This window comes from Pyxicephalus adspersus, chromosome 1, assembly GCF_032062135.1.
Source record: "Pyxicephalus adspersus chromosome 1, UCB_Pads_2.0, whole genome shotgun sequence".
Taxonomy (NCBI): Eukaryota; Metazoa; Chordata; class Amphibia; order Anura; family Pyxicephalidae; genus Pyxicephalus; species Pyxicephalus adspersus.
Window position 1 is genome coordinate 134051836 of NC_092858.1, and position 26960 is coordinate 134078795.

The following is a 26960-nucleotide window of genomic DNA, read 5'->3' on the forward strand; positions in this document are numbered from 1 at the left end:
GAAATGATTGGCAATCAAAAATGCTCTATGGTTGGACAATAAGAAGACCTGTCATATTTGTTTTTAACCTAAAGGTTACAGTTCTCATAATAATAATTAATAAAAAAAACTACAGGCACTCATATATGATTAATATATTATTTAAACATTTTTATTATAAAATGTTCAATTCATGTTTTTTTTTTTTTTTTTTGTTAACATTTCGGGCTAAACAGAAGAGGACAGCTGTCCGCAATGTAAGCTTTCTGTCTATAAGAAAATGCCCAAGATTACCATAATATATCTCATGATTCCTTGGTATTTTGTATCAAGGATGTGGGTGTCTCACCTTTCTACAGAACAATGAGGTGCCTACAAATAAAGAAATTCTGAACTTAGAATGAATTCTTACCACAAGCTTAACAGCTATGGAGTTCTCTTCAAAGCATGAAAGTTATTTATATGGCTAATCGAAGACAAAATTTTGGATCAACAGGAGGTTGGAATATATCACTAAGACATAAAAAAGGAGGATCTTTTTGAAATGTTTTAATTTATTGACATTTTAACAATATTGATTTATGTTATACTGCTATTTTAAATACATTTAGCTCACAACATGCTGACATTTTTCAGAAGCAACAAATATCTCAATCAGGATGTTAGCAATATTCTTTGCTTCATTAGTGGTTTTCCCATTATGCCTAAATGTAATTGAAACTATTTGACATAACCCAAGCTCCGATCCTAACCAGGCTTATGGCTTATGACGATCTGTTTAAGATTCTTAGACAAGCCTTTTATGTAAGGTAAAAATTAAAAAGGGTGAAGCCCCTCCCCTTCTGTCTTTATCACCGCACCGATAAAAGACAGAATGGGAGCAGAGCTTCTTGGGATACATCATGCATCCTAGAATGCTTCAGACTGCTGTCCTGGGAAAACAAGGAGATCTTACGCATGCGCAGTGAGATCAGCACTCTTTTTTTCCCATTTACAGCAGGCTATGTCACCCAATCTCGCACCTGTGCAGTGCCAAATCAGGAAGAACACAGAGAAAGATGGCAACATCCGACGTTTCCTCTGCGCTGGGACAAAGGAGGGTTCTGGGGCGGCATGCGACCCAATCAATGGCAGGGCAAGAGAAATTGGTTGCTCTGCAGAAGAAAAGGTGAATGCAAGTTTTTTGTTTGTTTAAACAGTTAAACAGTGGAGGCCACTCACTGGCTGACCCCACTAGAGAAATAAATCTTTAATGAACAAACTAGAAACAATGGAATGCCAGCGTATCTTTCCTTACTTTCTATCTCAGTCTATCTTCCAAAGTAAACACATGCATTTTAGGCTGGGATCGCACTCGTAGTGTGTAATGTTACTTAATGTAGTACCCCATCACACATGTACCAAGCTTTAGTGCAAAACAGTTGCATCTCAAAAAGCTAAATTGTAATAAAAATATATCATATGAATGAGTTTCTTGTAATATGTAATGTAATGATGTACTTTATTTTACCATATATACGGGTACTATTTCTACATGTACATACAACATACATATAGTGCATTGGGCACAAGTATGTGCCCTACAGAATGCCTACCTGAAAATGCATGTGTGATAACACATTTAAATAGGTAAAATTATAATGTCACTGTCAATATTTGTTTTTATACAAAAATACAGCCATTAGCAAAATTTAGAGAATCATATACTATGGGCCTGATTTATTAAAGCTCTCCAAGGCTGTAGAGGATACATTTTCATCAGTGAAGCTAAGTGATCCAGCAAACCTGGAATAGATCTGCTCCAGGATTCAAAACATTTGCTAGCAAATGACTTTGAAGACATCCATTCCAGATTTTCTGGATTACCCAGCTTTACTCTTGAAAGTGTATTCTTCTAGCCTTGGAAAGCTTTAATAAATCAGGCCCTACATTTCAGATGCCTGTGTCCACCAAACTTCATGCTGTGGGTTCTCCCCCTGGCCTTAACTTCATTATTATGCTCCTGTATCTTTAAGGGACAAAAAATAAATTGAGCAACAAAAGAGAGGGCCCCAGCTTGGATTGGGAAGATACTAAACCTACGAAAGCTCTGCAAAAGACCAAATATCGGCTGACAGTAAGGTGCTATCAAATATTATACCTGTTCTTTCATATATTTTGATTTTCATATTGTCTCCTAAACCATAATAAAATGTGATTAAATAGTTTTAAATACAAACACTCAAGAACACATAAATGAAGATAAAAAATACATAACAATCTAGCATTTTTCCTTCTTTCAACATGCTTCTATGTGCTGAGAGAAAAACACTGTCATGTGAATGAACCCTCGGTCAATGATAAAACCAAAAGAAAGATGTGCTTTCTCTCCTATCTCATTTTTGAATCGCACATCTGCTTCCCTCTTTGACATCAGACAACAGACTCCTAAGAGTTGTGAAAAAGGCTGCTTGGAACTGTCAGCTCTTTTTGGTAACAAGATAAACCAATGTTTTGACAAATCAACATACAGAGTGACCCTAAAAGCTTTTTTGCATCTCTTTATTGGACGTACTGATGCAAAGCGCTAAACTTGATTGACTAGATTTTCCTCCTGCAGAAAATATATGTTATTTATTTTTAGATGTTAAAATGCAGAGCAGATATTTTAAAGAACACTGGCTGAGCCAGTGGTCTTCTACACTTGAGTAGTTTGTAGGGAAATTGTAAAGCTGCGTACACACTTCCAATTTTTGTCGTTGGAAAGGATCTTTCACGATCCTTTCCAACGACAAGGGAGCGCACGATGCATGAACGGTGCTGTACATACAGCACCGTTCATGCTCTATGGAGAGGGGAGGGGGAGAGCGACGGAGCGGCACCCTGCTGCGCGCTCTCCCCTTCCCTTTCATTAGGATCGGCTGTCGTCCATCGTCCGTGGATCCGGCAGGTCGGTCGTCCGGACGATGGACGACACCGACTGTACACACAGCAGATTTTCGCCCGATAATTGGCCGATGCCGATTATCGGGCGATAAAAATCTGACGTGTGTACGTAGCTTTAGTTAACATTGGACAATCTGTGCAAACTATTACTTTATGGACAATATACAGTACTTCCATGTTGTACATATTTACTTTTTGATAGGATAAAGAGAATTTATGGTATGAACCAATCATTACATTTATAGCGTTTATAGAGCTAAATAGGTCAAGGCTAAATTTACATATATAAATAAATGAGTCAAAATAGTAACTTCTCCCACCTACCCTACTCCTTCATTTAAAAGGCTCTGTCCAAGGCTTACTCTGTTCAACATTCCAGGAAGAAGACAGCTACTCCTGTAGTTTCTTTTATGTAACCTATATTGCCTTGGGGATTCTTTGTCATCAATGTAGTTTATTTTTAAACAATTTGTAAAATGTTTAATAAAGACACAAAAGAAGATAAACCTTTTCATAAAATCATAATAAAATTGATTCAAAGCTGTTATAGTTTGCCTTTATAAGATACATTGTCAATAGGACTGGGAATCTTTTGGGCTTGTTTTTCATGTTAGGGCTATATTGAAATCACCTAAACAATATTTTCATTTTTTCATTTATTTTCTTGCAATAAATACAGAATATAGTTGGAGTAATTTCTGACATAAAGCTAACATGTTTGTTGTCTTTAGCTTTTTTTTTTTTGCACAGTTCTCAAGAGGATATCAAGTCTTCGGTATACTGCTGTTTTGATTTAACAGCTAACTTTCACTTACACAAATACTGTTTAGATGCTTCAGTATAAAAACACTGTCATTACAGACACATTCAACCTTGGTGTTACAAACAACTGCTAAATTGAAAGCAAGATGGAATGCCATAAATTGTGAAATTAAAAGCACAGGTTCACTTTTTACAGTATACAGTTTATCTTTTTTGATAGATCAGAAACTACAAACCCACTTACACATTTGTTAACTATATTCTGGGGTCTGAAGAGCAGGTGGTCATTAGAATTAAAAGCTATACTTTAGCGTCTTTGAAAATGCAGTAGCTTTGACTTAGTAATGTCAGCATTAATATTAGTATTACAGTTTAGATGTAGTTTTCAGTTTTCCGTCTATGGGATTAGGTGAAACTTAGGGGCAGGTAATGGGTATTTTTAGGGTAAATCTCATCATTAGGTTTAGGTGGAGTTTAAATTGAGATTTTGATAAAAAGGGTCTAGTATATCATTAGGGGTGGTTTAGGCTGATCAGTTTAGGGTTAAGCTACAGTTAAGATTTGTGGTACACTGCAATGAGTTAAAGCACACTCAACCATGCTCCACAACACTCTATTTAAATTATTGAATATTATATTAAATGTCACGCACGGAGAGACAGAACCACTACAGTGCGCTATGGCTTGCAGGGAGGTGGTGTGAGCCCTGAGAAGGGCCAAAGAGCATAGTCTAAGCAGAAACCAGGTTTTCTCCAGAGCCTCAGATGGGGAGGATGTTGCGCCTCTGGTTACTGCCAGGTTGCGGTCCTTGGACACACCAAGGTGGGCAAAACACAGTACCAAATCACAAAACAGAAGGATAGTCGAGGAAGGCCGGGGTCAAGGCAGGCAGCAAGCAAGAGAGGTCAGGTCACACGCCAGGGGTCATTTGCCAGGGATCCAGGAGGCAGACACCAGTGACACAGGGGCCACGGGAGACACTGGAAGCAACAGGAGGCACTGGTGACTCAGGAATATCCACAAGCAGACGAGAACACTGAACAGCACAGGGAAGTTGTCTGGGAACCAACAGACTGGACAACGAGGGGTTAACCGAGAAGCTGGACAGAGAAAACACTGAATTAAGCACCAGGTGAACAGGAACTAGATCACAGAAGTAGCGGCTCGGCAACCTGTTGCACGAACACAGAGGGCAGTGTGTAAGCTAGCTAAATAGCCAGGGGTGATTACGAAGCTATTTTCTGATTGGCTGATAAAAGCTTGCTAGCATAGTCAGGCCCAGAGTCAGAACTGGCCGCATGCACAGGAGAGACGCATCTGCACTTTAGCAAGAAAGTGTGACATTGAATAAATATATATATATAATTGAATTGAGTGAATGCAAAAACATTTTTCACAGTTAGTTGCATTGCATTTGTGGTGGTTTTGTATTATGGTTCCTGAAGGTGCCCCAGGCCATGTGGTTGGTTTTCCTCCTTTGGAAAACAGCAATCAGCCACAGAAATCAGAAAGGGCAATGGGTGTAAATGCATTGACTTAGGGTAAGAAGGCGTGTATGTATGAAAGAGGCCCTAAGGACCCCTTTTTCATTTGTACTTTTAATTCATTTACATTATTGTTCTGCCATCCAACATTCCAAGATATTAGGCACATTTTAGATCCAATGGTAGGGGTGATTGGTAAAAACTCCAGTAGGCTTTAGGGCAGCTTTTCTGCTACCATGTACATCTAGATGAAACTATATCATTATAGCTTGGAATTATACCTTTCAGTGTCACTAGCACCTCCCCTGCTCAAAAATGATTAAATACCAGCATAATACATCCCTGTGATCTGACATCTAATTGGTAATTATAGTTGTTCTTTTCTTCAGCAGCCTACAGCCTTTATAAGTTATTTGCCTTGAGCTAAGGCTGGAGAAATGTCAACTTCTCCGGAGGTCCTACAGTAGGTAGGTGTAATTGAGCTGAATTGAGAACAAATGTAACATGGGAAGTAAAATATGCATTCGGCATGTAAAGATTTAGACTATAAATTCCCATGTCAGGTTGGGTTTCAGGTTGAAGGTAACAACAAAATCAAAATCAACTTGGGGTTTAAAAAATGGAAACTGCCATTGTTTTTTATTAGATACAGCTTTAAATTTGTTATCCTCATCCTTGCTTTACTACGTAGTCCCTGACTTGGAGTCCCTGACTTGGAACCAGTGAAGTTTAGGCTGACAATTCACTAATTACATATTTACAAATGACTCATTAAGTAATAAAACAAGAGATTAGCAGAGCTTTCAATTTGAAATACCATTCAGTAATGACAACTTTCCCTCCTAATGTTCTCTCTCTATGCACACTATGATGTTAAACATTTTACTCCATATAAATGTTTTCACAAGGTCAAGTTTTTTTGGCTTTTATGTCCCAGTGAGTGCAAGTCAGTAGAAGGAGCAAGTAATCAACCAATCCCTTTGTTAAAATACTTGTGGTGGGTGAGCAGTAATGTGCAAGCAGCCAGAAAGGTAATTATATTGTCTAGTAGGCTAATAAATAAAAGTAAACCCAAGGCAACAGGGTCACATTAAACATTATTAGTCATTGTACATATTTTTATACAAAAACAGTAGAACATTTTTTTTTTTTGCACATACGCTGTGTTCACTGTGTTCTTTAAAATACCCATGAATTCAGATTATCTTACAAAAAGCAGAATGATTGGGAACAAGTTTAATTGCTATACTTTTAAAATTCAGGAACAGAAGACAATACTGTGATCTAACCATTACTAATTACAGCATTAAAATGCATTTCTTCGGTGTGAAGAGAATAAGAAAGAAAAGACATGCCCATTTGTCAAAGATGTTTCTGAAAGAAAAGTTAATTTAAACAAAGAATTTACAAGTACTATATCAGTTCAAGTTGATTTGAAAATCTGCCCATTTATCTTTTATGATGAGGTTTCATATAGAAAACCAATTGTAGTTTGTTCCATTTTTTTAAAATAAGAAAGAAGTCTTCTCCTTTTTTTGAAATTAACAATGCAATTTACAAAACAAAAAAAGTTACTTTTAAGTAAAGTTTCACTAATTGTATATTCAGAAAACTGAATTTTGAACAGGAAATGTTCTAAAAAATTTAATCAATTATGACAACTGACATAACAATGACACTAAAATGCATTTGTTTTGATTAAAAAAAGAAAAAAATTATGTTTTCTTACCAATTTGAGCTTCCTGGATTGTTAATTTATTTTCCAGTGGCTGGAGTAACTTTGGTGGTTTATCTGTTAGTGGAGCTGAAAAAAAAATACATACATATTTATTTTGTTCTAATTGATCTCAGGTTTAAGAACAAAATGTTTAAAATATTAATAATCAAGTGTTAAAGACTAAAGTATGTAAAGGCAAAGCTGTTTTATTTTTAGCGTGGAAGGGTTGGATCCATCCCATGTTTTTTTTGTGGTTTGCATCCCTGTTACTATTGTTAATGTAATGGAAAGTGAGGGGAAACACAAACTTTTAATGTTTGATGAAAAAAATGCAGGGAAAAATCTTTCAATAGGGAAAAGAGTTTTGGTAACTACTACCAAAGAGAGAGGGAAAGGTTATAACACCACTATTTATTTTTCTAGTATATTTTAAAAACAGTATTTATATATAAATCGTTATTTTATTTTTTTAAATGCTATTTTGTCATCGCAATAAATGGCTCTTGTAAAACTCCTAGTTATCAACTGGTGTTATTTTACAGGTTGATAACCTGTGTGGGTAATCTTTTTCGGTTGACTTTCACCTTGATTTTATCATATATGGTGATCTAACAACAGTGACAATAGTTATAATAGCACTGGTGATGGTAAAATACCACTACTTCCAAAGATAAGTAAATAAAGTGTCTTATACACTATTGTAATATGAGTCATGGGGTAAAAAGGTATGGTTTTAAAAAAAATATTAGTTATAACACCAGAACAGGATAAACAGGTTTGTAAATTAAGCGTTTTGAAAGCAATTACCATATTGATTCCTGTGGTAACTTGACTTATGTTGATTTTCCCATGAAAAAAACATCCATGACTTGCTAACAGTACATTCATCAACTAATAGAATAAAAATTGCATTATGGACATCATTTATTGCTCTTTGACCCTAATGGAAAAACATATCAGGGAACTGTTGAAAGAGTAGTGGATTTAATTTACTCTGAACTCAAAGCTGTCAATCCCTAGTAATGAAGAAAACATTTTAATACAGCATTCATGAGAAAAATAAGAACCTTTTCACAGGCTACATAAGTAATCCAGACAGCAGAAATTATTTCCATTTGTACTATAAATTTAAATTCTCTGGATTCCATGATGATTATATCTATCCTATTAAAATATGTGATCTGGGCAATTTGGTGTTCTTTTTTGTTTTGTTTGTTCTTTATAAATTTACCAAATAGCAACGCCTATTGTATAAAGTAAAATTACTAAGTCAAGACAAAAACATTTCTGGATATTCTTTGACATTCTAAGACCAAACAAACCTGGAATTATTTTTACACAAGAGCTTTTCAGGTATTGAAAGAAAAAAGGCACCGATCTCACGCCTGTAGTACAGGCGAACAGCCTATGTCAACTGATCTTGTGCCTGCACAGTGCTAGATTCAGTGACATTGCCAGAAGACAGAAGAAAAAGGAAAAAGATGGCAGGGCCATCTTACTTTAGTCCTGCCTTAATTAACAGTGCTAAGTTAACGGTCTGGAGTCATTTAGTAAATCAACTTCACCACAACCAAAACCGTGACCTGTTGTAATAAAGAAGCATTGACAATTCTATATATCTATGTGTATGTAAATAAATAAATAAATATAAATATATATATATATATATATATATATATATATATATATATATAAAATTAAGACTGCAAAATGAAAGGAATATGTAAGTTAGATACAGTGAATAGGGGCTTAGATACCTATACTTCAGACATGAACTGACACAATGACATTGATTCATAGTATGACTTGGTTTAAGGTGAGTAAAGCATTATTTTATCACATTTTACAGCCTAAGTTTTGCATAAACTATAACACAACAAAATGCAGAAAAATCACACTGTCTTTTTCAAAATTTTTAGTTAATCCTTATTTATACGTCATTTTCAATATGTATTGTGTGTATGGTATGCTCTATTGCCCTTCTTGCATCAATTTGAAACAGACACTTCTTTTATCTCTTTTCCCCTTCATCTCCCCAGATCACTTCTTCAGAGTGTGGTGGACATTATGCTGAAACAGTAATTGGAATTTTTAGAAGCCTTCATTCAATTCAGTCTTTAAAAGTTGTATCTCATCCCATTGTATTTTTTCCCTCAGACCTATTGATAATTAATTGCAAAATTTAATTAGCCTTTGTAAATGGACCCTGCAGAAGGTGTCAGCTGATAATATACAATGAACATTGACTAGCCTTGTATAAATATGTTACAGCCTATTCCATGATCAGTGTGAAGACTTTTGAAGCTGGTGATGTTTAATACAATGCAACTGAGTTTAAGCACATTTTATGCATGACATAGATGTATTCTTTCCTTCTCTGCAGGGTTTAAAATGACTCTGTTGCTACATAAAAGCATTTAGAAAGAACTCCCTGTAAAAGATAACTATTAATTCTTACTTGTGCCATGTCCCAAACCTTGGATCTTTACGTTCTTGAATAGCTACAAGGACTAAAGTATCTTCAGCATCTGATGCCTGGTTTCCCTATTGCATGCTGTGGCTTTATCTGCTAACTAGTATGTTACTGCTGAGCTCTCCACTGCCCTATAGTTACCTGTTTGTTGGAAGATTATTCTGCATAGTTCCTAAAAAGAGCAAATATCTGAGGAATGGATTGTAGAACAGACTAACGGTAAGAAAAACAGTGTTTCCAATTTTAAAAGTAGAATTATATTAAAAAAAAAATACTTATTGCCCATATAGTTATACTTCCTGCCCTTGTCCCAATGTATTGTCATATGTGTGAAAATAAAAACCATGATGCTTCCCCCATTACATAGTACATGTGCCAGGTCCTATATTAGGTACCAAAAAAGCCCCACATATTCTGTGTATTGTTAGTCTTTGGATATAAAATTAGGGGTATGTTACTATTAGTATTAAGTAGGTCGGGTTTTAGTTTTGTACAAAGGTATTGGTTTTCAGTTGTTTAATAATTCTTTTTTCTTCATAAAATAGAATCTTGCCCACAGATTAAGACATTATTCAGGTATCTATATTACAGTTCTTTGCATATTCAATAATTTGCAATAATTCAATATTAAAATATTTAAGTGAATTCTAATATTTTCTCTTCATTCTCATTCTTCATTTCATTTCTTGTGCTATACAACATTATTCGCATTTGAAACTCTTTTTCCTTCTTGAACAGATTCCTAGTTCTTTCCTTTCAGAAAGCTTTCCCATCCGTTAGAGGATTTGCCATTCTTTTTCCCGCCTGCATATTTTATTTATCATTCTTCTATCTCACTAAATTCATCTATATCAGCTTTTCTTTAACTCTCCTGCATTTTAGATTTGTCCTTATTTCTTTTTTCTGTCACTGTTCTAGGCTCCTTATCAAGCTATTTTCCTTTTAAGTTTTTACATACATTTTAGTAACCAAGAAACTTTTATTGCAGAGTATGGAATGACAATTATTTGAAATGTAAGTTTTTATTTTCTTTTTGTATAATATTACTATTTTAGTTTTGTATACGTTTATATATGTTTCTTCTTTGAGTTTCATATTTTTTTCATCTATTTACATCAACTTTTTGTTTGTATTTAATAAATATCATAGAATGGCCTGAATTGCAGTCTGCTCTTCTTATGATTCATACTTCTATTATATCCTTTTGTTTTGCTGACAGACATAATGGTTTGTGTTTTTACCAGATCACTGTTATCGTATGTATCTTTGCCATCTGTTGACCATCTACGTTATCCATTTGGCTAGTTCCTTTAAAGCAGAAATTTGATTTGGATGGCCCTAATTCGCACTGGTCATTCACACTGGCAATGAGGTTGTGGTGTGTTTACCGCTTCCTTGTGCCAAGAACGGTAGCCGCCTGGAGAGACACTACATGTAGCGTCCTATACAAAGCAAGCTACGCGATTGTCTGTGAATTGCTTAATTCCTAGTTTCTCTAGGAAGTGATTATATGTTTTTTTTTTTTACTTGAATTAAATAAACAATAGAAATAAAAGCAGAAAAAATAAATTGATAGGAAATCAATGAACAAGCCACTATAAAAAAATTGCTAACTATCTTGAAATTGGTTGAATCATGAATTTTTCAGATTAGTTATATTATACTTATAACTAATTGATGTTGAATTCTTTGAATAATTTATATATCTGTTTTCTTTGTGTTCCAAAACCACATATATTTAGAAAACAATTGATGGACTGAATGAACAAGGAGAACTCCCACGTTTGGTTCAATGGTCATTAATGTCTTGATTTTGTCTAAAAATACTGAAGAAAGGCATTGGGAGCTTTCTAGAAATCTCAAGGCCATATACATTTCTTTTGTAACACTTGCATGCTCTGATCATAGAAACATGCTAGGCTTACCTTAAGAACTTTATTGATATTATTAGTTTGAAATAGATTCTTTACACAATGTACAGAACAGGGGATCAGATGCTGAATGCCACACATAGCATCTTACCAAGATTATATTTTAAGTCATAAATGAATATCTGAACGTTAATATGTTCAACTAACGGTATTAAACATACCTATATTCATTAATCCATTAGAATATCAGTATGTGTGGATGCTGGTTCACCTTCTTTTGCTTAAAATTGCTACTAATATGAACAATAGGCTACATAAATTATTAAATACAGATCTGATTTTTGTATTTGGCATTAGACACAAAGCAACTTGTAACAGGTATAAGCAAATATCTATGTTATTTGTAGATTAAATTCTTGCTTACGGTGTGCTGTCCTTTAATGTCATAATTATATACTTAAATAATAATATAGTAAAATATTTTTATACCACAATATATAAACATAATGCCTATCACTGCAGAAAAACTGGAACGTGGAATAGTGTCATTTTGTCATTTTAATGCTTATGTACGCCTTTTTCCAACATAACTGATAAATTATTAATGTAAGGTGGTAAACAATCCTACAGTAAATATAACCTTTAAGACACCATTTTACATAACAGCTAATATTGGGTAAACAATACAACAATGAATATAATGTCTAAGACAGCATTTTATATAATTTCCATCAAGTGCCTAGTTTATATACATAGTTGCCCTTGAAAGGATCAAGAATGGTATCTAGGGCATATTTAACACTGTAATATGCAATATATGTGTATATATGTATATATATAAATAAATATAAATATATATATATATATATATATATATGTGTGTATGTATCACCCTTCCTGTGGCTACTTAATGAGGGGTGTCCCTTTGCTTCTTGCCTATTTTTTTGATGCATTATCAGTTTCTCTGTGTTCAGCTACTACATGCTTATGTCTAAATATTTAGCTATGCTGGCAAATCTTCCATTTAACCATTAGAAGTCCTGTTGCTTCTATGTGTATAACTGCTCCTAATAACCTTCCAAACATTTATTTTGATATCTGTTTTTATATCTTCTGTTTAAAGTTCTCTTTATACTTATTGCCTCTTTGTCATCTTTATACTTATTGCCTCCTTGCCACTGTTGGGTCACCAATGAAAGCTGCAACCTGGAAATTCCATCCACACAAATCATCACCATGAAAACTCCAGAGAAAACCAGACATTCTCATGTTCTGTCCACTTTCACGCAGGTTACTTAAACCTTTAGCTTCTGTTCCTTTGACTATCATTGTTACCTGAGACATAGGGCTTGATTTATTTAAGCATTTCAAGGCTGGTGAACATACACTTTCATCAGTGAACCCGTGTAATCCGGAAAACCTTAAATAGATTTCTTAAAAGTAATTTGCTATTTGTTTGCAAATGTTTTCAATCCTGGGCCAGATCCATTCCAGGTTTGCTGGATCACCCAGGTTCACTGAAAGGAATACACTGAAAGTGTATCTTCTCCAGCCTTGGAGAGCTTTAGTAAATCAGGCCCATAGACTCAGTAGTATCTAAGCCCTTCAAATTCAGTTAGCAGTCTCCTGATAGTCCTAACAAGAATTCTGCTTAGCCAATTTCACAACAGCCAATCAGATATCATGGTTTAGGTAGATCAAACGTCACCCTACATTGGTTGAACATCAACACACTAAAGACAGGCCTAAATCTGCATCTCAGCAGCCTTTCAGAACTTCTAGTGTTTTAGGATGCCCAAAGACACATAGGGGAAAGGGGTCATTTGTAATAGCAAGATCTGACCCCATTTCAGTAACGGATCCTACAGACAGTCCTCTAAGCATGTGCTTAGCCTGGTAGTGATTTTTGCAGTAACCTCTTGGAAATAGCTTATAGGAGGAAATCAATACCAATCAGACAAGAAATTCCAAAAAGTGCAATTGCTTTTTTTATTTTGAGAAGTGTTGTGTCTTTGGTGTCTATAGAAACTAAATGTTCACAATCACTCAAAGTGTGCTGGCATGTTACTAGGGTTACGAGAGTTTTTAAATGGTAATGAGCTATAAGGGTGGAGTGTATTATGTTAAAATGTATGCCTGTGTTAAAATGTATTGCCCCATTGCATTTTCTTACCATGTCAGACTCAGCTCCAGTGCATCCAGAACAATCAATCTCAGACAAAGGCCTTTAAGCTTTGTTGGCCAAATGTAGTAAATTTATGTTTACATTTTAAGATTTTACAAATGTAATCTTGCTACACACATTTAAAAAAGTGACCATATCCATGAAATAAAAACCCATTTTGTCTTATATAACTTAAACATGGAATTATTTATATACCATGGGGCCTGTGTGCAATGGTAAATATTATGTCTTGAATAGTAGGAGTGAGTAAGATCTTCACTGATGTAAATCATTGCTGGTAATTACCTCTCAGAACATATTTAGCTGACCTAATTAACCCCCTTAGTTAGTCACCAATATGATAAAATCAAACAATATAGTCATGACCCAGTAACACATAACAAATTCATATAATTAGTCAGTCTGATTTACCACAATCACAGCATCTCATTAGATTCCCCAGAGGTCCTGAACAATGTAGCAGGTTTAATTTCCTTCTGAATATGTTATTCAGTTCTGTGTTTCTAAGAAAAATATGTCCAAGAGTAACTGTCTGTAATCGGGGATTGAACTTGTAAACTATAGTTATGTGGGAGCTAAAACATTTACATAGAAAATCTGAGTTAATCAGAAGAACTTTATGGTTGTTGCAGCATGTACAATGATTTTACTCTACACATTCTGCTCTCAGCTTCCTGAAAACCACTATGATACCCTCTAATCTAGGAGCTGCATAACATAAACCCTATTTACGTCTTCTCCCTGGGGCTCTAACATAACACAGCACAGTCATGCCATTACACTTATTAGTATTTTTTTCTTTGAACACAAGCTTTTCTTTCATTAAATTTGTTAAATTATGAACAGAGATAAATAATTCAGTAAAAAGTAGAAAATAATATAAAAAAATTAGAGAGAAGAGGTAGTATATTACCTAGGAGTTTTGGGAGCCAACAACAGAAAAACTTGTCACAGGGCTACGTTTGTCAGCTGCCACAAGTACCATTTTTTATGATCCCACAATCCTTAGTTTACAACAAAGGCTACATATCTACTGTCAGAGAAGAAGCTTTGGAGATTCCCAAAATTCACTACACAGGTTGGAAGTTTGGCGCTATAGGACAGTGGTCGCCAACCTTTTCGGACCCACGGACCACTAAATTTACCAGCCCCAGAACACGCATGTCCAAAAAGCCGTGTTTCACTCAAAGAACCTGCCTACTGACCTGAGCCTGCGATCCATACAGGGAACATGGCCTGAGGCTCTGACCCTTCTTGGGGGGGGCACCAGCCAAAGCCGCGAAACACCAAAATTGGAAAATTTGGGAACCGCTGCTATAGGATGTAAAATGTGTTGCAAGATATAAACCCGTAAATAGGTAATCTACTTTTGCATGTAATAAAATGTTGCAAGAGTTAATGGTCTACCTTGGAATTTCTTCCCCCTATAGTATTAGTGCTTGAGAAGTTACAGCAGAAGGAAACTCACCTTACTTTGCTTCTTTAGTGGCATCAACATCTTCTCCTGCTGCTTTTCTTGGTTTGGGATCTTCAGTTATGTCATTTGGTCAGACTGTAATAATTTAATTCTTATCCAAGAACAGGATAGTTCATTTATTCCAACACTGTGATGTGCCAAAAATGTTCACTGAGTAACACATTACTGTAAACCCGACATATGAGGCCTGATTTATTAAACCTTTCCAAGGCTGAAAAGAATACACTTTATTCAGTGAAGCTAGGTGATCCAGCAAACCTGGAATGGATCTGGTCCAGAATTGAAAACATTTGCTAACAAATAACAAATGTCTTTGAATAAATCTATTCCAGGTTTGCTGTATCACCCAGCTTCACAGATGAAAGTGTATCCTCTCTAACCTAGGAGAGGTTTAATAAATCAGGCTCTGTATGCCTATGCTACAATAAAAAGACAGTCTGTTCAACATTTCAAGTTTAATTCTGTTTTTAATTAGGACATGTGAAATGGATGAAAAAGTGATAGCAAGTTTTGGGGGAGTGATAAAGGTTTCCCATGTGCATGGTTCTGATAGGTGCAGACCCAGCCCATGATATGCCAGCCCACATTCTGGGAGCCAGGGTGTATATTAGGCACCATGTCCATACACACAAAATGAGTGACCAACACCATGAATGGCATGTTATGTGCAATCCAGAAGTATTGGATAGTGTTGCCTGCTAATGTGGGCAGTTTATTTTAACTTTAAATTTGAAGTTTGTCTACATCATTGTGTTTTGTTTCTTAATTAGAGATAAACAATTATAGTAATTAAATAGAAATATTAAAGTAGTAATTAGTCAAAATAATGACCTAAAGAGATAACAGCACTGTTTTATCACTTTGAAAATTATATATCTGTAGCTCCATTCATATATACTATACCTGCACAGCTGAGATGGTTTGTGAAGTCTTTGAATTGCATATTCATGATGATTATATGACAAATCTTTTCAATAGCTGAACTGTTATTGTTTGGATGGTTACACTAATGACATCTGGTGGCCTCCGGCAATTATAAGAAATGCTTGTTTAGCAAAAGGTCACAATCTGATGCCTCAAGTAGTTCTTTTTTATTCAGAAAATTTCTAGATAAAACACAGCTGCTCATCTTTACTTTGCTCATAAGAAAATCTCACCACAAAAAAAGTTATAAAGAAATTTTAAATGTAAATACATTCCTAAAACCTCTCTGGGAAATGGTGTTTATTATTCATTTTATACAAGTCATTTATTTGTGCACATTGGTTATTTTGAAAATATTTATTACAGGACTTTAAAAAATTGTACTTGAGGTTCTTTGTAAAAGGAGTGAATTAATATTTTTCATGCACAATTTTTTTCTACTGTCCTAACTTCCTAAATAATTACAAACTTCACACGGGTTGTAACCAATTACTACTCAGGGAATATGCCAAATTGTGCTTATCTAAAGTACTGGTTTACAACATTTGAACAAGGAGAAAATCTTCCCATAACATCTATATAAAATGTAAGCCATTGAATGTTTTTTTCTTCTCACAATAATATCAACAAAAATTAATCTATACATCGTAATTGTTATTACTTGTTATAGCTATTTTTGCTATTTTTTAAACTGATATTATTATATTAATACACATTTTGTATTTGTTCTTTTCTACTGGTGTGATAGCAAACCTTTAATATTTAATGTAATACCAGTAAAGCCATGCATGCAGCTCGAATAAAACAGAGTTTTACAAGTATAAAGTCGTCAAACACCAACACAAAATTTTAATCTGAAAAGAAAACATCATTTGTACTTTAAATAAAAACCTTCCCTAATAGACAGACCTGGCTGTAATAAAGTACAAAAAAGTCTTAAAGTTTTGTGTCAATAAAATTAAATTTAACAAATAAAGCGTAAGTGTTTTTGTTTTTAGGATTTATGTTAATGCACATTGTTTCTCTGTGTTTGAATCTCATTCAGGACTGCAAATGGTAGGTCAGTAAGATCCTATTTACTTTATATCCGTAGTACCCACCATCATGATCAAGGATGAGTTTGACCCACTTTGGGTTTTGCTAAATTTTATATTCAGGTGTACAGCATGTCAGATCTAAAGCATTTTTGTCAAATGTTGTTCTTTCCATTTAAGCACATGCAGCTGAATTTAGAAGGAGAATACTATGTTTGACTAAAATGCTTATTTGTTAGCACAGCTACAGTCCTTCTTGCACCAATGCAGTCTTGGCCTGCAGATGCTTCCAAATACATGTCCAAGTTTTTTTTTTAGCAGGCTTATAAAGCACGTCATGGAACCAACAAAAATGCTATTTTTATAGATAAGTGAAATTCAGAAAAGTTTGATTAGATTGGTGGGAAAACTTTTTTAAAAATTTGGAAACCTCCAAAAATTGCAATTTCCAAATTATTAGTCCCAATAACGTTAATAGAGACTTGAACCAGTGTATTACAGACCAGCAAATGATGCAATTAAAATGTCAGAACAGCAGTAGTCAACAATAGTATCTATGTAGCATGTAACATTTTGGCAAACTGACTCAGTAAATGTTTGGAAAAATCCATCCAATAGAGTAAGGCTCTATTATAAGCTACCAAATGAGCTACTAAGCTCTGTTACACCAACAGGTAAAGAAAACAAAACATGCACATTATAAATATTTTCAAAGCAGAATTTTAATATTTAATATTTTGAATAAAAGTTTTTTTTAATGTAACTTTAGAATTTATTTTTTAGTCCTCGCTATATTAAATCAGCATACAAAAATGTGTTACATTCCTTTAGAACATAATTTTAATGTACAAAAGAAAAAATCTTCTGTTAAACAACATAAAAATATTTATTAAAGAACTTTTTTTTTCACTTTTCTTCAATTTCTCACAAATAAAAAAACAGCACTTTTGTTTAGGATACCAATTATCGGGTATAAAAAAGGCAAAAGCTATGAACAAATGACCCGGTCCTTAGCTCATTAAACTGTCAAAGGTTTTCTGTTGCCAATGATGGGAAATGATCAATGTTAGCAGATGACACATTCCCTTCCATTGATTTCACCAGCAATTTCTCGATAGTGACAGACGTGGTGTCATTATTTTAACCTATCATAGTATCAGTTGTTTTTCAGTTTTACGAAATGACTGATCCACTACGGCATGTAAACTAGGGTGCTTTACTCTTGCCCAATGAATTATTTATATGATCTAAACATATATAGATCAAGTGTGAAGTAGTGAATGAATACCAGAATGAGGCAATTATGTACTGTGTATTACAAGTGCTGAGACATTTAAATTATATGCTCAATGATTAGTCGGTTCTTTACATTAAGTTTTACTACTGAATGATTTGTCAAGGTTCAGTGCACATGAGGGTCTACAATAAAGAAAAGGAGATATATCTTTTAGGATTACTATATGTGGCTTTATGGTAATAGTTACTGCTTAGAGGAAAGGGAATTTCATATATAGTTTAAAATGGACTGAAACATCAAAAGAAAATTACTAATAATTTTTTATGGAAAAAATATACCAGACAAGAAGCCTGATTTACTACTAAAATACCCCATATTATTTATTTTATGTTAATATTTATAATATTTAAAATATCCCCTCCAGAAGTGCAGGAAATTCTGCAACAGGGACAGAAATAGCAAACAAACAAACAAAATAACAAATTCACAAAACAATAACAGCAGAACAATAAAAATAAATATATACGAAAAAACATATATAAATTGGGGGAATAAAAAAAGTGGGGAGGAAAGGGAGGGAAGACGAGGAAAATCTGCACATATATAGTATATGAAAGAGTACTAATATAGACAATTATTAATCAACCTATACAGGAAAATAGTGCATCTTACACCGAACTGAGATTTCTCCAAATACATACAATCTCAAAGGACTTATATTATGATCACATTATCGTGTAACAGATAGACATACGAACTTGTAAAATATACACACATCCCAGGTTATGGAAAGGACATAGAACATTATCCAATATTGGCATTACATAGCAGATTACTGAAGATACAATTGCACGTCTGAGGATAGTCTAAAAACTTCCCAAATATCCCACAACATTCTGTTCTGAGGTCCAAGTTCTTCTTGTATTATTTAGTGTTCAAAACCTGCAAAAATAGAAATTACTAGGAATGGTAGGAGTTACAGAAGAACCCCAATGTCGAGCAATTATCCTATGGCCTGCAATTATAAAATGGCAAAGAAGTCCACTCTTTATATCTTTATTAGAGCCAGGGAGAATAGCCAATAAAGTAATGTGTGGGTGTGGAGACAGATCTTCATTGATAAGTCTATTGTATAGAGCAAAGATCTTCTTCCATAGAGCATCAACAGGAGGGCAAGAGCTCCAAAGATGTAACATAGAGCCATGACCATGTCCACATCTCCAACAATTTGGGGAGTATGTGCAATTAAATCTATGTTTATCAACGGGATATCTGTACCATCTGCTATGGATCCTGAAATTCCTTTCCTAGTCCCTGGCCAATCTAGACAATTTATGTACATAGTTAAAGGATTTTGCAAACCCATTCGGTTCCAATCTACACCCCAATTCTTTTCTCAATACCAGATAAAGGGAGGCGTGCCAGGTCAGAGTTCTTTTAATATAAAGCCATAAATGGAGGAAACCTCAGGGGTTAATCTTTCTTTTTCCAAAAATAAGATTCTCAAAAGCTGTGGGGGGTCTGGACGGGGTAGCCAGTGGGCGTAATGATTGAAGATTGAAGTCTCTTAACTGAAAATATGCCAACCAGGAAGAACCTTCCTGGACTTGAGAAATATTTAATTCTCACATAGATGGAATTTTGTCTCTAGTAAGGATTTGGCTCACCCTGGAATGGTCTTCCATATTCCATATCAAAAAAGTTGACGCTTGTAAAGTCGGAGCAAACTCCAGATTTGGAAGAATGGTGTAAGCGGCCAAGGTCGACAGGAAAGTAGATTCTGTTTTAATACGTCACCCCAAATAGAAAGGGTTTGGGACAGGGTAGGTGGTACAAATAGTGATTGAGACCTATCTTATTATAATATATATTTATTCAGGGAGCCAAGGGTTTCATTTCGCCCATTTAGGGCTTCTTTAGGGAATTGGAAGACTGCTGAGGGTTGAACCTCATAAGACACAGTAAGTAACTTCAGCATGAAATCCTATTTATGGAGGAGCTGACTGGGTAAGTTTATATTGTTATGCACTAGCCAATTAATTCCACTTGTAGATTCCCCTATGGGAGAGGGGAAACTGTGTTTTTGGAATTTTTTTGTTGTGTGGAATTCCTGTCTTCTTGTCCTCATAAGTGTTGATACATTTGGTTCTTTGCCTCCTAATGGGGGACTGTGGTAATCTTTTATTCAATAAATGTTCGAGCAGTCATATGATTCTTCAGTATTAAATTACATAAACTGTTATATAGTTGTACTGTTCAGCAGCTGGTAGCACGCAACACCATTATACCCCAACGCAAACTAAAAAAAGCATGGTTAAACAAGTCTAACTAGTCCTCTTGAAGAGGAAGATCCTCAGGAATTACTCTAATCTGTTACACTTACAACTATATAAGAGCCTGGACCTAGAGTAGGAGCCCCCACTAGAGGTAGAATTCATGTAGGGTTTCATCACAAATTTGAAATCTGCGATAATAATTTGACCCTCTTTAAAGCTCATCAGTTTCTGTAATTATGTCGATACTATATTGGGTCGGATCTTGGTTTGGAAGATATAAATTCACTAAGGTGTACGTTTTAACATAAAGCACTATTTTCAGAAAAAGAAACCTTCCTTCTGAATCAGATTATTGAGCTATACCAGTGTATGGAACAGATTTATGAAATCCAAGGACACACCTTTGGATTTAGAATCTGAGTTAGAACTGTGTAACCATTTAGGAAAGTATCTGTTACGATTCTGAGGGATAAGCCCAGAACGGTAGTGGGTCTCTTGTAAAAAGAGGATACCCACTTTTTGTTTATGTAATGCATAGAGTATTCGAGAGCGCTTATATGGGACATTAAAACCCTGTACATTTGAAGTGCAAAATTTTAAGCTTGTCATCACGCAAATTAGTACCAGCTAAGAGAAGAGTGGGATAACAAAATAAAATAATAAAAGCACAAAAAGGGGTGTGGCAGAAAAAGTAAAAAAGAACAAAAGCAGATTAGATTTAGGGAGAAAAAGAGAGAAATAGAAAAAATAGAAAGAGAGAGAAAAAAATATAAAGCAAGTAAGACAGTTACTTGCTAAGTACCTTAACTAAGGTAACTCCCATGAAAAGTTAAAGTTAGATTTTCTTACAGAGGTAAGAGCCTACATGGAGGCATGGAGGGCTATCAACCTGTTACAACAACAAAGCGCCTCCACACATTCAAAAATGTATATACGAATCCTCATAAAATAAACAAGGTGAATAATGAAATCTCCTAAACAACAGAGAGTAGTAACAAAATATAACTGTGTACGTATATTTGTAGTCTTATTATTAGTCTTATTTCCTACACTCACTAGCCAACATCACAATAAACATTGATAAATAGACCTGTAACCTTTCGCAGATAAGGAGAGATTTCGCTCTCCAAAGGACGGTTCACAGTGCATCTATCATTTGGCCATATAAGTCTATCCCTGACATAGAGAAGCAAAAAAAAAAACTGTACAAACATTGGCTGGCAGGAAACAAACTTGAGTCAGTTCAAAGGTATTCCGGTTCTAAAAAAGTTGAATCAAACAGATCTAACTCTCCAAAACAAATAAGTAAATATGGAGTATAAATTAGTCTGGAGAAATATATATAAAAAAAAATCTCTTGAACTGTTGCCATCAGATATGGAGTGGTAGTGGCCTCGGGCAGACCACAAATACTAACATTATTCGGCCTATTGCGTTTTTCCAGATCATCCAAGGAATAAAATGTAGATTGAAACTGGTGATTATGAGCTGCCATTTGGTCCTCCATCTTGGTCATTCTAAGAGATGGGGATGATCTGCCTGTAAAGATGACACAGTTGTTTGTTTAGTTGTTTGTTTGGTTTCTAAATTCTGTATAAGTTTAGCAAGCTCTTGTTTAAAAGAAGCTTCCAAACCGCATGTGTGATGTTCTAGATCTGATCTTGTAGGTAAGGAGAGAAGGAAAGAAAAGCTGTCTGTTTTAGGGCTGAGGGTGATTTCATCTCACCTGCTGATAGTGGCAATGAAGGAGGCTCCAAATCCTCCATAGAATGATGAGACAGTGGCGAGGCAACTGAACCACATGGCGCATCCGCCATCTTGTTTTCTACATTAGATTCTGCCTGCATCTGCGAAGTCTGTGGGAAAAAATCTGCTATGTCTCCGCTACCTGAGACCTGCGATCCTCAGTGGGTAGTAGAGGGATTCTCCCTCTTGAGGTGAGTGTTTTTAGGGGTTTTTTAGGGGAGTTATATCCCAAATAGAAGCGCTCTGTGTGGAGCTCAGCAGCGTGTGTCTTTACTCTGCCATGCGCAAGCCACAACCCCCCATATGGCTCTTTAAAGCACCAACTGGTATCCACTGTTGGTCAGGTCATAATGTTTAGCATTATACATTTCTCTATAGAAAAGATATTTTACTTCTGAACCACGCCATATTCTGCAGATTAATCTTTATAACTTGTACAAAGTGTTGAGATCTACTAAACTTCACTAGGTGTTCTTACTTTAAGAAGATCATAAGTGGTGCCTCTTATTATCTATTTTAGGGTGACAACACCACTGATATGTGACTATGGTTGAACTTTGAGGTTAGTACTTCTTAATCCTGCGGCATAAACCCAAATCTTTCTAATTGAAAGGCGCCAATTTCTTTCAGCACTGTCCAGTACTATGCATATCTTTTAAACTGTCATTTGCCATATTAAATTTGAAAACTGATTTCTAATCATCAGCTTTTGCAAAATGAACTTTTTAAAGGTTAAACAGATGAGCTGAACAGTTTTAACTTGATGAGACATAATTAGGATCATTATGCCCTCATCAGAATACAAAGGGGCATTATACTGTCATCCATTCATCAACAGGTCATATATGAATATAGCAGCACACATCCTCAGTCCATTCAGCCTGATTGCTTTCAAGTTTGCTACTCATAGAATATCGACCCTTGGTATTAATTTTGCAATGCAAATAGAAGCTAGCAACCCTTGATCTTTTCTTTATATTCTGTAAAATGAAGAGAACAATGAATGATGATTATCGAAATAGTCCAGCTTTACTACACAAGTCTACTTTTCTTCTATAGGAATGTACCAGAGATTCAAATGACAACATTGCCCATGCAATATGTCTTTGATTATAAATGTTATTTTATATGATGGCATATAGTGCTGTGCTTGAATAGTTATATGTGTGTCTATCCCAAAGCAACTTAGGATATGGTTAAAAGGCAATATAACTGCTAAGTACCCGAGGGCAGCATTTTTTTAATTTTTTAAACCTCTGCAGGAACCTTTAAAATATGGTTCCAGTGAACCATATTTGCACTTCTTAAATTTCATGTAGAAAAGTATTCAGACTTTTAAAGAGAAGGGCAGCTCTCTGAGCCAATTAAGTGTCTTGGTTTATTATGCATTAACAGAAAAAAGGGTGATATGAGGAGATAGGCATTTATTATTAGTTCGTTGCTGCTTCTCCATAGGTAAATCATTGGCTGGAGTCAGGTAAATGATCCATCTGTGTTGAGTCCAGCTTTGAATAGCAACTTCACGTGAAAAGGTTTTTTTTTTTTCCATTAAAAAAAATAATTTCCATTTATAGCAATAGGGGATCTTATTTATTTAGAGTGCAAAAGCATTCATTGAGAGAAAAGCAATCTCCTCTGGGTGATCAGAGCACATTGCACGGGTTCTACCAAATACCGTTTCTGAGTTATGCCTTTTTTTATTCTGAAGGAAAAGCTGTTTCAACATGTTCTTTTCAAATTGATTCTTGAATGAGGGGTTTGCTCTCATAATCACTCGGTGCAATTTTAGTAGCTCACCAAAATGAAATACCTATTGTAGGGGATGCCTGAGAAAAGAATTCAGCCAATCATATAGGCAGGAAATTAAATCTCTGGGGCATCATGTACACCAGAGGTATACAGAACCCCCTAGGGTTGCAAATTGCTATATTAATTTTGTAAGAAAAATTGCTTTCAGCACTGCAGAATTTGTCATAAAAAATATCAGTTTCCATTGAAACATCAATCTTTTTTAAAGAGAAACTAAACTAAAAACTGCCAAAACAAAAACACTTACCTTCAATCCTGCAGGGCAGTCCAATCCATCTGGGGGTGTCTTGCCTCAGGTTCCACGACGTCCCAGTGCCATCTTCGTCTCTTCTTCTGGGTTCTTCAGGCACAAGATGGGGTGACGTAGGATGGGAAAAAAACCTGCGTATCTCAATGCGCATGCGTGAGATTGGCAAATTTTTCTCTTTGTGCAAAAAGGCTCCTTCTGCGCATGCCTGAGATGCTCGGGCATGAACAGAAGGTGCACCCAAGAGCCTACTGAAATGCGTGATGTAGGTATCCGGGAGGCTCTGTCCTCCCATTCAATTAGGGGGCGGTACTGCACCCATTTTTTAAATAAAAAGGCAGAATTTTTACTTTACATAAGTCGTTGTCTACCCTTTTATGTAAAGTGAAATTTACAAGTTTAGGTATGCTTTAAGTAGGATTCTTTAACCCCCCTAGCGTTCTAATTCTGTAATTTTTTGATGCAAAAAGTGATCCTATTTTTTTTGCATAGAAATTTTTGTTTATATTGTGGGCTTGTAATTCTTAGGATTAACTCCCAGGTATGATAATTATATTTATTTATTATACACCAAGCAGAAATCCTGCATGGTGCATCGCATCTAAGTGCAGATGCGTGCATCGGGGTGGTGGGGACCCGGGCGGTATTTAAAAGCAGATTACTCCGTAATCTGCTTTTAAACTTCCCGCCCGGCCACGCCCCCAACGGAGAAGTGCCCGGCTAACACAGCGGGATCCTGAGATCGCCGCTGGAGCGCGGGCATAAGGTAAGGGGGTCCCCCAAAGGTACCCCGAGTGTGACTCGGGAATACCGCTTTTTGCAATTTTTCCGGCCCCGAGTCACACTCGGGAACACCCCTTAGGGGGTTAAGGGAAGATATAATTCTTTGTATGTAGAACTCTTTTAATTTTTCTGGACTGCTTAATTTCTATGTACTTGCTTGCTTTTTAATCTTTTGAATGACCTAATGACGTCCTCTCTCATAACCTCATCACACGCATGGCTCCAAGACTTTTCTAGAGCTGCCCCAACTCTCGGAAATAGCCTTTGGCTATAATTTCTGCTTATTTAAAAGAACACTAAAAACACACCTATTCAAACTTGCCTACCCGTCTTCTTCTGTCTCCTAAACCCTCACTACTCACCCACCATTCCTAGATCCCTCCCTATTGTGTGATATTTTCCCACCTCTTAGATTGTAAGCTCTTTTGGGCAGGGTCTTCTCCCCCTCTTGTGTCACTGCCTGTATCTGTCTGTCATTTGCAACCCCTATTTAATGTACAGCATTCTGTAATATGTTGGTACTATAGAAATACTGTTATTTAATACTAATAATAATAATAATAATATTAAGTAAAGAGAAAAACCTGCATACATGGTGAGCAAAAGTCTGTAAATGTCCACAAACTACACGCAGTAGAAAATATTTCCACTAAATGATGAAATACAGATATTTCCACTAAATGACAAAAAAGTGTCTAAAAAAACTACAGTTTTTATTTAATTACTTCTTATATCCAAACTTAAAAGTTTTATAATATTGTTTAAATATTACCCCCAAAATTATAATGATGATAGAATGAAAAAGCAACACTGAACAAATAATTCTCAACAATTTGCATTATGAGTTCATTGTAGAATTATTTACATAGTTTTGTCACTGTCAGCAAGTCTAATCCTAATTAGAGTTATGTCACATTTCAAATTCCATTAAAAATGCTTACAATAGCATAAATCATTGCACCAAATACAATCACACTTCACAGCCAACAGACTATATTTGCATAATAATATTGACAGGATTAATTTGCTCTTGTAACATTTCTGTAGGAAGGAGCACACAAATAGTGTTATCAAGTTTATATCTAAAGAGCAATGTGACACTGGAAGTAAATCTGTAGCAAAAGCTGTTTTAAGGCTAGGTATGAAGATGTATACTCTGGTAGCTAGCTTCATAGGTAGCAAGAACATACCATAATATATTTCTGCTTCTTTTATTCATTACATTTTAGTAAGATTGCTGCTAAAAGGTTTGTATTTTTCAATTTACAAGATATTATTCTTTCTTTGGTAGTGACAGATAAAGATGACGGCTATAACACCTTGGCTAAGAAGGTATAGAGTCCTGCAATAAACACGCCATAACTTTGCCAGGGTAGGACTTGCATTGCCATCAGACCTTAGGTAATGTACATTAGTTAGCCTCATTACAATGTAGTCTATTCTTGGTAATGCTGTTGTCATTAGGTTGGTATATCAATTTGTAATAACTGAGGATAGTAATAAAAAACATATATAATTTTATAAACATGGCCAAGAACTTAACACTTTGGGACACCAGAGTAGAGGCGGTGGTTAGCCAATAAGAATGAGCGAGAATGTCTCTGCCTTTCTCACGAAAATTTCCTCGAACTTCCATTGGTTCCGCATAATTTTGGCAAGCCGATTTCGCCAAACCATAGGAAGATGGGTACTAGACAAAGCTACCATGGGTTTATTAAAGACTTTTTAATCATTGTATTTATAATAGGACCATGCCCCTTTACTAAGCAGTACTGATAAGATGTATTGCACATGCTTGCATCTCTTAGACTACGAACTATAATCTTAAATTTCATTTGTAGTAATACTTTAGATATTATCACAGCTTGTCTATTCTGACATCAACAAACATAGTAACATGATTTTCTGGCTAACTATTTTATGATGCGCTAACCACAATATAATTGTTCTGTTGAGTAAATACAGATGCCTTAAGAATGAGCACCTCTGGAAATTTTAAGACTCGTCAGAATCACTAAGCAAATAAAAAAA

The 26960-nt window shown here is 35.3% G+C and overlaps 1 protein-coding gene across 1 annotated transcript in view; it reads right to left on the minus strand.

Annotated features, from left to right (window-relative positions):
* IL1RAPL1 (interleukin 1 receptor accessory protein like 1) overlaps window positions 1-26960 on the minus strand; it is a 794786-nt gene that overhangs the window by 158097 nt on the left and 609729 nt on the right. Inside the window, exon 6 of the mRNA XM_072427846.1 lies at window positions 6880-6954. Coding sequence (XP_072283947.1) covers window positions 6880-6954 — 75 coding nt within the window. The remainder of the gene's footprint in view (window positions 1-6879; window positions 6955-26960) is intronic.